The 13,456-nt window shown below is 39.9% G+C and overlaps 1 protein-coding gene across 1 annotated transcript in view; it reads right to left on the minus strand.

Moving 5' to 3' along the window:
* Positions 1-13,456, minus strand: part of LOC112637267 — a 52,973-nt gene that overhangs the window by 22,676 nt on the left and 16,841 nt on the right. The window contains exons 5-6 of the mRNA XM_025406569.1: positions 5,047-5,170; positions 289-378 (exon numbers count right to left, since the gene is read on the minus strand). Of these exons, the coding sequence (XP_025262354.1) occupies positions 289-378; positions 5,047-5,170 (214 nt within the window). The remainder of the gene's footprint in view (positions 1-288; positions 379-5,046; positions 5,171-13,456) is intronic.

Genomic DNA, 13,456 nt, shown 5'->3' on the forward strand with positions numbered 1-13,456 from the left:
ACACAGTTTTACAGAGACATTATAAATCTTGGTTACAGAGAATTCTTCGAAAGAGCATTTATCTCAATAATTTCATAGAATTGGTTTTTGCGTTAATCGTAGTTAACTGCTTTAATAAAGAATTCGTTAAATTTTATAGCACAAGACGCAAATCCACGATCGGCGAGAATATCACAATTCACATGGCACTCGGATGCAGATCGGTCGGTGGAGTCGAGACGATAAAGCGAAAATAGAGATCTCGCGATCAACGACGATCCCACGATCAGGATCTTTTAACGAGGGTACCTGAGCCACACATGGGCCGGGCTGCTCGCAACTGCATTGCTGTTTTGCTCGTTAGCAGGGCTTTCCATCCAGTTCGTTGTACGCGCTTTCCTGATTGGTTAGACACTGATCAGACGGAAGGTTGTGGATGTGCATGATACGAGTGGCGATCATGTCCATCGTTTTGCGCTCTTCAGCGCGTGTCATCTCGCGCGATTGCGATTTCCAAAAGTGCTACGCGAACTTTTTCTTTTTATCATTGTAATCTTTGCCGCTGGAAAAGCGAAATAATACAACGTACAATTATGTACGCGTATCTTTGGAATGTGTCTTTTCTTCAATTAAAAAAATGCTTAATATTATATAAAATATATAACAATGTTACAAATAATCCTGTAAAAAATATACTTACTGTACAAAATAGTCTGTTTTTCTAAAACTTTCTTTTATCTGTGGCTTCTTCGTAATCTAAGTTTTTAATGAAAATTTAATCGAACATCTTTTTCACATTAAAACATAAAAAAACTATTTAACACCTGATAAATTATTACAACCAACTTTTAAATTAAATTTCTAAATTATACTTACAATTAAGAAAAAGATGAAAAACATAATTTTTCTCCTAAATCAGTTACAAACTGATCAAAGAATCCATAGATGAAAGGAAGGACAGGAATTTTAGTACACTGTACTACGTACTCGAGAAAAATGTTATAAAGTAATCAGAGAAAAGGAAAAGAGTCACATCGAAAAGACACAAAAGATTTTGACAGCGCGAGATCAATATTTTCCTTTCGTACCTTTCCCTCGTCGAATTATAGCAATAAATAGGACAATTTCCTTCTGGTCCTGAAAGCTCGCAAGTAAGTACGTTCTAAAATTACAAAAATTTATCTGACAGTACTTGTTACTATCGCCAATTTCACAGGACGAAGTATATGAGGGAAGGTAGAGAGAAATTATGCTGCGAACGCAAAAGTCGCACACGCGCCATTACTATCCGTTAAGTAGTACGACATTAATTTTGCACCGACGTCGTTACTATCTGCAATTTCCGAAGAAATCATATTATCAACTTTCGATATTTTAAGTTCGTGGAATTGTAGTTTACGAGTTCACGAGAATTATATTATCGGCTAATATATATACTTCGACAAACAAGTAACCTATTTCTCGAATAAACTTTAATTATCTCCTTCCGTTCAGCGTCTCTTTCCCAAAGTCTTCTCGATTTCTTTCCTAAGCAGCGCCTCTCTTCTTTCACATCGCGTCGTATTCTATTTACATGACAAGCTAAACGAACGTCTCTCTTCCTCTCGGAGAAAGTCAATAACAAAAGTTATTACCGGCGGGCGGGAAATGTACTGTGTGCGCGGTAAAAATCCATTAAACAGCGCACGGTTGGCGATCGAAAAACCGGAAACGGCGGCCGCGGGAAAACGCGGACGAAAAAAGAAATAGCGTAAAACAAGGAAAGAGAGAAAGAGAGAGAGAGAGAGAGAGCTTAACAGATCCATAGCACGCGGCTAAATGACGGCGTTAGCCACACGTATACCACGGGGGTTTATTATAAGCGGCCTCGTTTTCCTTCATTTCGCAACACGGTCAAGCAATGCATCGCGTGGTAAAAAATAATTTGCACTCCTTTAATGAAACGCAGAACATTCGTACACGTCGTCGGGCCGAGCATCGGTCGACGTTAAAAAAAAATATTCGCGCACCCTCAACGCGACATCTGATCGCGATAATAGAACGCGACGAGCTCTTTCTAAGCGCTAAAAATAAATCTCTGAAAATTTGCATACAAATTAAGACGCGCGTCTATATACGTACTATCGGAATTTATATTCGCGGAGCGTATTAAGAATGTCAAGTGCTTTCGAGTGTTCGTAAATTCATTTCGGGGAGACGATCGAGCGAATCGCCACGTACGATTAGCCCCTTTTCGAAGTCCTTCTCGAAGTCGTCGCGAAGGATCGATAGCGTATCGATTCGCGCGGGTGTCGACGACCGGGCACTAGGTAAAAGCACGTCAATCCTGGTTAAAGGGCCGAATTACGTGGACTCTCGCGGTCCCTCGTAAACAGCGCGGATAATGGAATATTCCACGTGTATTCTATGTGTATATATGCGAAGATGCGGGGGAAAAGTTGTACTTGTTGCTGCCTACGAGTTTGCCGAAAACTCTCCGTGAATTGCGCGTCAGATAGTCGATAGTCCGGAAATTGCCAAGGGACCCTCGCTGGCTTGATAATCGCCGAAGCGAGGAACGAATCGTGGAAAAACCTCAAAAAATCAACAACCGCAAACGTAAACATTTCCACGCGCGCCTAAAATATTAAAACTTTAGATACTCGTTGCGAATATTTCTTGGCCCTTTTTTTCCTCGCGCGTACGTCCCACGAGAGATCTTAAGCCCGTTGAATATCATATTGAGAAATATGAGATCGCAACTTGGTTGAAATTTCGCTCGCTGCAAACTGCAGACGGACAGAAAGAACCACTCGTAACTTTGCAAAGGCGTGAGTTTCGTAGCCCCCTTCATTTGCTCGGAAATCCCTCGGCATTTTCTCAAGAGTACCATATGCCGTTTCCTTGTTACCTTTTATCGCGCCAAATTTCAGACATCGAAATAATTTGAGAGTGCACGTAACTACGTAAGTACGACGGCAAAGTCGAAAATGTGCGGGCGCCGAGCCAGCAGCGGATCCGACAAATTCGTAGACATAGTCAATTAAAAGTTCGTCCCTCTCGTCGCTCTTGCTCGACGAGAAAAAGCCGAACAGTTCTCGTCGATGATAGCTTTTGCGTCATTCTTTTTCTCGCCTCCACGAACTCGACATTGCGATCTCATAATTGAGTGATATGAAGAAAATCATCTGGTGATTCTCGTATTTTATCACCCCCATTAACCTCGCACCCTTATCATGCGAGATCAAATTGATTATGACGTCAAGTGAATTATTACCGCCCAGATGAGCAAGCAATTAATTTTGCAGCAAAAAATTATTAACAAAATTATTAAAAAAAACTTCATGGTAAATTAAGACGCTAATATGAGGATATTTGAGAATTCAGGCATAAAAGAAATAATATATTATTATTAAATATCTTAAATATTGGAATTAAAATTAACAAGTTATAATTTCAATTCCTTATTGTTTCGATTCCTTTTAAATGATTAAATTTCATCATGTATAAATCATTAAATGAAATATTTGCTTCAATAAGTAGATGTCACTTTTATAAATAATAGTCGCTGCGTTGCGTCGTTAATCATTGATTGTAAGAAAGGAGGAGGATTGTAAGGAATAACTTTAAAGTAATTATATCATATTTTCTTAATGCTTGAATTCAAATTTTTTTACATTGCATTTTAAATTTTTCATCGATTTATAAATGTAAATTGCCTGTTATTTATCATCGCGTGATTAACGTCGAGAAAATAATGCTCAAAATACTGCGCGATTTTCATATTTTGCTGATTAATACGCGCGCGATCATAATTAATTGTATTTTCACAAGTGCGTGCGTGAATTATATAAGTGTCATAAAGGGGCAGGTAAAAATAAATGGGAAGAGAAGAAAAAACTCGGAGATATCTGACAATGGCGAAGCAATTTACATTTAACCGCAGCGAGCAATTTACATTTAATATTTTTTCTTATTTATTATTTTTGAGATTAACTATTCGTTCTTTTATGTTCGCAGTAATAATAATGTATGTTTTAGATTTTATTTTAAAAGATATTTAAAATATAGCATAATCAAATTAATTTGTATATGTATAATATTTAACTTTACATTTAAGATTTATTATGTATTCCAAATAATTATATATATGTATATATATAATGTGTGTGTATTTATTGAAATATATATATATATATATATATATATATATATTATAAAATAGAGAATTTACATTTAAAAAGAAACATTTTTTCTCGTTAGTTATATGATTTTTTATCAATTTTTTTATTCGCGGTTAGATTAACAAATTAGCTATAAATTAACAACTTGAGTACATATTCAATTTGATTTCTCGTAATGAATGTGGTGGGTTAATGGAGGTTTCATTATCAATTACAAGCGAATTACGGGTAATTTTCGCGCAACATTCAAAGTTTCGCTTCATATATTCGGTTTCCTCGATAATGTTAGTTATCCCTTAGCATTAGCCACTTTCTTTTCATCTTTCGTACTTTCGTACTTTCGCGAAACGTTCACGTTCGCCATTTTAGATTACACTATTCGGAATTCGTCGATCTTGAAATTGGAAGATCGAGTCTTTGTCGGCGCCGACTCGAATTCAGCGAGTCGAACTTTCTACTCCGCAAGCATACTTTTGGCAATCGCATCGCGTTTAATGAATACCACGCGGTAAAGAGCGAACTGTCGCTTTGCGACAGAATTTTACTTAGTCATGGCGCGATCAAAACGCAGTCATGCTGGCGTTCAAGGGACGAATTAGGAGCGAATGAGCGAATAGTAGATCGGAGATGCGATCGCGCGATTCGATCGTGATATAAAGACGGACAAATTACGTTGTCCGGAATGCGCATGAATATTTTCGCATAGAAAATCAGAAATCATTGCAACCCGGATCTTCTATTCGCTTAACACAGTGACATCGATAAACTGTATACGCCAAACGTATTCCCATATCTCGCATATATACATACATACATACATATATATGTATGTATATACGATTACATACGTCAGACATGCGATTTCATCATCTACTGTAATCTAACGGATCGTGTCGTCACTTACCGTACGGCAGCTCTAGTCGGCAGTCGATTAAAAGCGAATGACCGGTCGGTTTCTTCGTACCGATGATATCATTGCCCCTCTGCTCCAGCTCCAGACCTAAATTGACCCACTGTCCTGTAGTCTCCTGAAATGTCGGGAAACGTAGGGTTTTAAAAAATCAAAATATATTTTTCCGAGAAGATATATGCACGTACGTTATATATATGTTCTCTAGATTTACTCGGTGGTGACTGGTTGTAACTTTTCGTTATACGGTCACCGACTATTAAAATCGTTACAACGACACTCACGTACACTCTACGCGCGGAAACTGCCGCGGTATCCTCACGGTTCGTGCATAAAATAATGAATTAATTAATACCGGCCATTATTCACTCTACCTTCAACAGTACGTTGCCGGCAGCGCGGGAAATAATTCACTCGAGACAATCTCCCTCTCGTATTCCGGTCCCATCCATGCGCAACCCCCGAGAGCAGGTGCAATTATTAGATATGAGCCGTCGTGTAATTTATGTAACCGGAATAACTTCGTTCGAAGCCATATTCTTTGCGCGGCGTGTGGAATTAATCTGTACGCGGATGGGGTATTACGCCATTGCGGATATGATGTACTTTATGGACGTGCACATGCAGTTTATATGCACCGCCAGCATCTGGCGTCGTCGTCGTTAGAAGAAGGAAAAGCGTTAGGCGAGGAATATTCGGTTCTTCGATTTTTCCATTTCCGCTTTTCCGCTTTTCAAAGCGAAAAATGAACGTAAATTGGACCGAAATCGTGGTAAATCTAGAAAAATTTTGACAAAGCTCAAAGATCAATAGACGACGAGCGAAACTGGAGAATCGCGACTGCAAAGTTCGACATATAACGCGTTATATCGCGTAGCACGTAAAACAAAAACGTGAGCGTAACTTCGAGCTTCGATGGTATAGCGGTTTAAAAGCTTTATAATCTTCGGGCTCAAATCACGCCCGATCAAGACCTTTGTTGGTGCCAATTTGAAATTTTGCATAATATTCTTCCTCTTAAAAATATCAATTTTTCTCCCGAACGTGAGAGATAATGACAATTTAAATGTGACGTAATTTCCATGATCGGAATAATTAAAAAAACGATTAGCTTGTAAATTATTCATAAGTTTCGCGATCGCTGTTGTAAAATATCGTTAACAAGTCAGCGGAGAAAGAAAAATATGCATATATAAATTAAACTAGAAGGAAAAATAAACGATCGACTAACTTATTTCTGAAAGATGATTTAAAGGCGAGAAACTTTAACTTCGCAAACGTCCACGTGCCGTGAGCTTCGACATCGACAAAGACGAGGAAAACACCGAGATTGTGGTATGTCTGCCGGCGAAAAAGTATTCCTCGAAAACAAGATACAAATCCCATGGCGACACTCTGTCTCGAATGGATCTGTTTGTCTCGAAAAATACAATCGCTCGAGAATTACAATCGTAGCGGAAAAGAAATTGCGGCCAAATTTTTTGACAATGCCTGAAGAAAGCACTAAAACAGTGATACTCGTACAATTGCATCGGCCAAATTTTGTCATCAATTGTCTTGATTGTAAATTTATTATTAAGAGAATCACGTATATTATTTGATACAACATTACTTTTGAACTAATGAATATCATCGAGCAATAGAAATGATGAACGAGTTATCGTTGTGTAACGAGTTGTAATTGCAATCATTCTATCTTCTTTCGTGACATGAAAAATAATGGCCACATAATATTATTTACAATCGATGCATAAGTGAGGGATAAAAGATGGAAATTGCGAAAGATTATTCTGATACCGACATGTGATCTCAACAAACGCGATGCTAAGATATAATCGGTTATTATTAGACCTAAGTTGCATTTTGCTACTGGAAATCGATAAACCATTTAAAGATCAAAGCGGGCCATCCATTTGTTCGCTGTACAACAACATCTGAATTCGCCTCTATTCGTCACATATAAAGAGAAAATATGAGATTAGGGCATAAATTTATATTTACCTGACACGAATCTCTCCTTTTCGAGAAATCGTTCCCGTTTCAGGTAAATGTCACGAGTATATTGTAAATTTTTCGCGTACCTATATTTCTTCACGCGAGAAATTCTGCAGAATTTTAATGGGCGAAGAGAAGGAGTATGGCAGAAAAAGATCAATTTTTTATTATCATGGGAAAAAGTTATAATTTCTTTCGCTCGTGCGAAAGAGCATTGCAACCGACTTCGCTGCAACGTTGCTAAAATAAGAAGGAGGATTGTGCGGTTGTTCGTTCCAGTTAATTTCGCCCTATTACGATGATGCTGAAAGAGAGTCGAATTAGGTTAGCAGTGACGGGAACTGGTGTGACGCATCAGTCGCCCCTACCTTTCCGATTTCAATCTGTTTCCTCGGACCTGGTCCAATTAGCCTGCCTATCATGTGAGAAGGAGTAAGAAAGCGAATAAGATATATATATATATATATATATATATATATATATATATATATACACGTTTGCCTTTCTATAGCGAGAAAATACACACGCCACGATTGATCTCGATCACTTACGAGAGTCCAATATGCACTTCCATCGAGCACCGATATGATTTCCCAATGACGTTAGATCGGAGAAAACGAGTTTTCACGCAATTTACCGACTTTCAGAACGGCTGTCGTCCCCGCCGACAAAGCTGGCAGAAAAGAAGACACCCTTTTCGCTCGCGTCCCAATAAAATGAACAATATTTTTTGATTTTTTCTTTCCACACGAAGGAAAATATGTCAAAGTAACGAGGAATGATTGTAAAACCGCGTATGCGGTTGCCACTCTTCACTTCATATCCCAGCCCGTCATATTTCGTCGCCAGTAGAATTATTATTTCGCCGGGAAATTGCCGCGTGCCACCATTTATTTTCTCCACGTGATAAATAGCTGGAGGAACGCATCGTTTCTGCGACATCGATGTACCGATGTCTGCGTGACACGATCGCTAGTGATTCCGTGTCTTTTTTTCCCCGCTCGTCTCTTTTACATCCTTCTCTGGCTCGTTCGCGCACGAAACTTCTCGTTTTTTAATCTCACAACGATAAAAAGAGAATCGCAGCGACGACGACAATGTCGCGAAAGACGGTGATCATAGTGATTGCGAGCGATGTGAAGGCGGGGCTGACGAGCACCCACGAATGGGACATGACGCCCGTGTAATTAAGCGTCCAACGGGGCACAATGATTCTTTACCAGTCGACAGAAATATTCACGACTCTTACGCGTACACTGTCACACCTGTGAGAGGCAGCGCGGAATTCAACGGCTTCTGGTTTGGCCGGAGATGACGGATGCTGAAGTGGATTAATGGCGACGTTGGAGAAATGCCCGTGAGAATAACCGATAGTTTTAAGTCTTTCTGTCGTGAAAAAGAATCTTTGAACGTTCTCGTTGCTCCTAATCTGGAAATTGCACAATTAAGCTCGTCGTAAAAAATTTCACTTATAATTCACAAAATGATTTCGTTAAGATGTATAATTGCGAATATTAATACATAAATTCAAAAGAGAGAAGAAGAGTTGGTGAGAAGAGAGTTGGTGGCATACAATTAATTGGAATGCAAAATACATAATTGTAAATATGACTGTCCACTTGAATAAAACACATATGTTCGTTGCATAAACGTACTGTTTAATGTTTGCGTATCTCTATTTATTTGGGAGTCCATTTATTATGCACGGTCGATGAATCTGTCTTAATATTTACCATAATAGCTACATTCACTAATAAATATTATTTCGTTCACATTGATAAGAGATTAAATCGTTGAGAGACGACTGCTAATATTTAAATGAATTTAATAAAAAGCTCATTATTGAATAATATTAAATGCCCGTTTCGTTAAACGGAGTTTAAAAGGTCCTCTTTAAGAAGCTCTCGATAAAAAACGAGAATAAATGTATTATCGAGTATCGTCTCGCGAGTAATAAAAATTTCCAAACTGTTCGTTTACATAATAGATTTATTTGATATCGCGTCACCAAATGATTCTGCACAAGAAGAATTTTCGAGCAATTTATTTTTGTCGCTTTATAATGTCACAATATTTACATAAACCAGAGGCGATTCGACAATAATATCAATGGCAGTTTATTCGATAATATCAGCCCACACATAATGTATCCCATGTGCAATAACAATGACGATATATATTTTGATTCGTTTCACGCACGAGAAAATAAGAGATTCCGATTGAGTTTGAATAAAAATTTGGCTCGACTTATTGGCTTGATTTCCCGTCTTCAATACATTCGGAGTAGAATCGTCGACGATTGCCGTTCGTCAATTTCTCGAGTCAACAAAGCGGTCGACTGCATCCACAGGCCTCACGAGCTACCATTCTCTCTTGGGTCGAAAGCAAACAGGTAACTCGTTCCCATTCATTCGGACGACAATTCCACCGAAATGTCCTAACTCGGGAGGTATCCCCTGATTCTGTTCTCGACACGCGCGCCGGGAATGCTCGACCACGTGTCTACGATCGCGACGTGATGGGATCGAGGAGATTCCGGTGGAGAAGAAGGAGAGCCGAAGGGGAGGAAAAGCCTAGACGGCTCGTGCGATCGATCGACAACCCCTTCCCGTTTCCAACGACGTTTCTTTCCCCCTTTCCTTCCGTCGAGCCGTTTCCTAAAAGTACGATCGTCCATCAGTCTGAAATTCTCCGTGGATCACCAAGATGATCCCGGGATCCGTTTTCCATCAGCTGGTTTTCGAGCCATCTTAGCCAGCGGTGGCTGTTACTTTTCTCGCACATTACATACGGCGAATAGACGCGCAGGTCACTTTGCTCCCGCCTCTTTCCCGCCGCTACTAAGTAAATTGACGGTGGTCTCGTTCTTGTTTTCCCGGGTTATAGCGGAAAATGTCAGGGAGCTACTTAAACGGGCCGTCGATTGATTTTTCCGGCGACCGTTAAAGCCGAGGTAGAAAAGAATCTAGGTTGTTGTTATGGCCTCGAGTGTGTGTATGAGAGAAAGAGAGAGAGAGAGAGAGAGAGAGAGAGAGAAATTCGAGTCGTTAATGAAAATGCAAATCACGAAAAATAAATCGACCGTGGCGAGAGGCCCCGTTTCAATGAGAAAATCCATCTCTCTTCAGACAGAAACGAATAAAACCAAAAGAGTCGCGCGAGATGCGCGCGCGACGCGCTATTAATCAACGTCTCGCGGATTAAAGCCGAGACGCGGAGACGAGATGAGACGAGAGCTCGCGAGTGCTAAATCAGCTACCGAAATTCAGCTACCGGATAACACGTCGGCGTGAAGTCTTCCACATGCGAGTATCTTCTCCAAAGCCGAAATTTCACTGCTACCGTGACCCGGAGCTACCGGATCGCTCCAACAACGAAGAGATTGAAAACGTACGTTGACGGCAACGCTGTCAGTAACACGTACACTCGACTACACTGTCAACGTGAGATAATAAAACATTGACGATCCTTACTATCTGCATTCTGATTAATTAGCTCCAAGTCGCAATTATTCGCAATACGATCGGACAGCTGCCATCTAATATTTATTATTAAATTATATAGACTTCGCGTGCTTTTTAAATATTTTAAGCCGCACTTGTGACCCCAATCGTTCTTCTCGTTACATGGAAAAGCAATCTGATCTTGTGCATTGATATTTTGAGGCTCGTTTATCTGATCCCGTCGCGTATCTCCCCACGTTTTATACCGTCGTCGAGTTTGTATGATCTTCATCATCTCTCGTGTTTGTCATCTTTTATCCATTTGACCAAATCTGTATAGCTTCTCGCACCTGTGTTGTCCCTTCGTCTCCTCTCTTGCTTTCTTTGTCCTTTTTACACACGTGCGCGCATGCACTTATTTCTTTTTCTCTCTTCCGCATCGACGCTTTATCTTCGCTGAATGTCAGCGCTGCTGGAGCGCAAGGTTCGTCGATCGTCCGGAAACGTGGAAGGGACGATTTATAGCGTGATTTGTAGATTCTCTCCCATTGTTGCCACAATCGTGCCGTTTAAAACGGAAAACCGAGTGAAAGAACTTTGTGGGAACGTCTTGACGCGCCGTCTCTCTCTCTTTCTCGTCGCTGAATAAAAGGCAACGACGTCGCTTTTGTATTCGCGCATTCGCGGATCATAGATCACACGGTCATCAGCTTTTGGTCTCGCAGCCAAGAGTAATGTAATATTTCACGGGCTAACGAGGAAGCAAGAACGCAATGGATATGAGGTATAAGATGTATAAAATTGCCGCGCGCACATCATGTTTCGTGGATGTGAATGAGGGATCGTTAGCGACGAGAGTCTCTTCGACGAGAGGAACCGGCCTGGTAAGTGTCGTCGTGCCGGGTTTCTTTTGAGCGAGGAAAAAACGCGAGAGGCAGATGAATTTTTCGCCAAGGTCGTTGCCTTTTCTAAAGCTCGCTTGCATATGCGCACGCGGCATAATGTCGTCGTAAACCTACGGCAGACTACGTGCGACCACTCGACGATTCGACTTCCCCGAATGTTTCATTGAGCGTCGCGATTTGGCCGCGCGCCAAGTGACGTCACGAGCAAAAGAGGATCCGGGTATTGCCGATAGTGATGGCAATGTCGTGGCCGAAAACGACGGGGGATGATAGGGGCCGATGCCGTGATTTTGACCTCTTTCCCACGAGAAAGAGAAAGAAGTCGTACGAACGCGAGTTTAAGTCTTGAAGTAAGAAATTTTTTAACTGACGATTGATTTTTTTCAGAGACAATCTTAAGTTACCTTTTAAAAATAAAATTTTATCTTCTTTCTGCACTTTTTTCCTACTAAATTTTTGATCGTTAAAAAGAAAAGCTCTCGTACAATGCGCCACTATAATTTTCCAGACTACTTTTGAGAAAGAGTTTATAACAGCTTTGCGAAAGAGACACTTGAAAAGTTACACTAGTAGTCGAGCGTACCTAAAAGTAGTGTTCTCACACATGATCAAATTGTACCCTATTCGAGATAACTCTGTTCTCTAATTTAATTTGTTTGATTCTCCACCGAAAAATGCTGCAGATGCATTTCGTGCAGAAAAACCAAACAAGTCTATGTGACTTTAGTCATCTTTCTTCATTTTTCAATGTTATTATATATTTTTATATATGTCAAATTTTTTGACATACATATATGCTTCCATAAATGATCTATCCATAAATTAAAAAAATGTAATTATATGTCAAGCTTGATTTTGATAAAACAATGTATAAAAAACGGCATATTTAAACAAAATTTTTTTCCGTACAAGAAAGTTTTTATTCGATTTATGATAATAAGATCGATAATGGGATCGTGCTGTCATAAGAAGAACGACGAGAAATTGACTTTAAGGCACTCGGCGGTTGTCCGGGAATCTGAATAACAACCAAGAAGAAGGAACAAAAGAAACGGAGAATTGCTTCTTCATTTCCGGACCGCGCATGAGTGACTTCTGTCTAGTCGTTTAAAAGAATGACTGTGAGCGCTTCAAAGAGTTATTATTCTCGCCAGGGAAAGGGTGATTTCATCGAATAAGTGAATACCTCGCATTTCTTTATCCCGGCTTTGAGATAAAGCATTTGAACAATTTAATTAACGAAAATTCACACTTTTATCGCCCTACCAAAGTGCAGTCGAGTGCAAATGAAGACAAGAAGATAAAGGGAGGCAAATCGTAAGAAAAAATCTCGGTTCGAGAACCTCAAAAGGCGTATTGTAAGGTACAAAGTGAAAAGGGATGGATCTTAATCTCGTTCGAGTCGCTCTCTCGTTCTCTCTCGCAAACATTCATCCTAGTGGAAAAGATCTATCCAAGCACATCAATTTGCCATATGAGGTACTAAGTAAAATGTAATTTGTGTTACGTGAACTGACATTCCCAAGTTCTGGCAACTTGCATTTCGAAATCCTGAGAGTGTACCCGATAGAAGCGGCGATAAGAGAAATTAGGTCCTCCGTGGCTGCTATTAATATCTAATTATGCACGCTAATTATGAACGCATCGTAAATGTACATTAGACAGAGAGAGAGAGAGAGAGAGAGAGAGAGAGAGAGGGAGGGAGAAGAGGAGAGATAGATAAATAGATAGATGGAGAAAGAGAGAAAAAGGGAGAGAGAAAATAAAGTAAATCTCAACCACGTTGCTTGCTCACGTCAGCAACGTAAATTACACACTATTGTTAATCACCATATTCGTTGAACATGATACTTCACATTCGCGCGTGATTGCGTCTATGAAAACACATGGCAAATTAAACGATATCAGTATCGGCGGAAAATGGTCACCGTTGCGTCACTTTCGCAAATTCAATTTATACGTGTGCAACATAATATAGGGTCGAATTGCCCTCGCGATCAGTCACGTATCGGACATGACATCGATTGATCGCATGACGTTTTCTCCGTTTTGTGGTCCTCT

The sequence above is a fragment of the Camponotus floridanus genome, unplaced genomic scaffold (genome assembly GCF_003227725.1).
Source record: "Camponotus floridanus strain SB8 unplaced genomic scaffold, Cflo_v7.5 scaffold15, whole genome shotgun sequence".
Lineage (NCBI taxonomy): Eukaryota > Metazoa > Arthropoda > Insecta > Hymenoptera > Formicidae > Camponotus > Camponotus floridanus.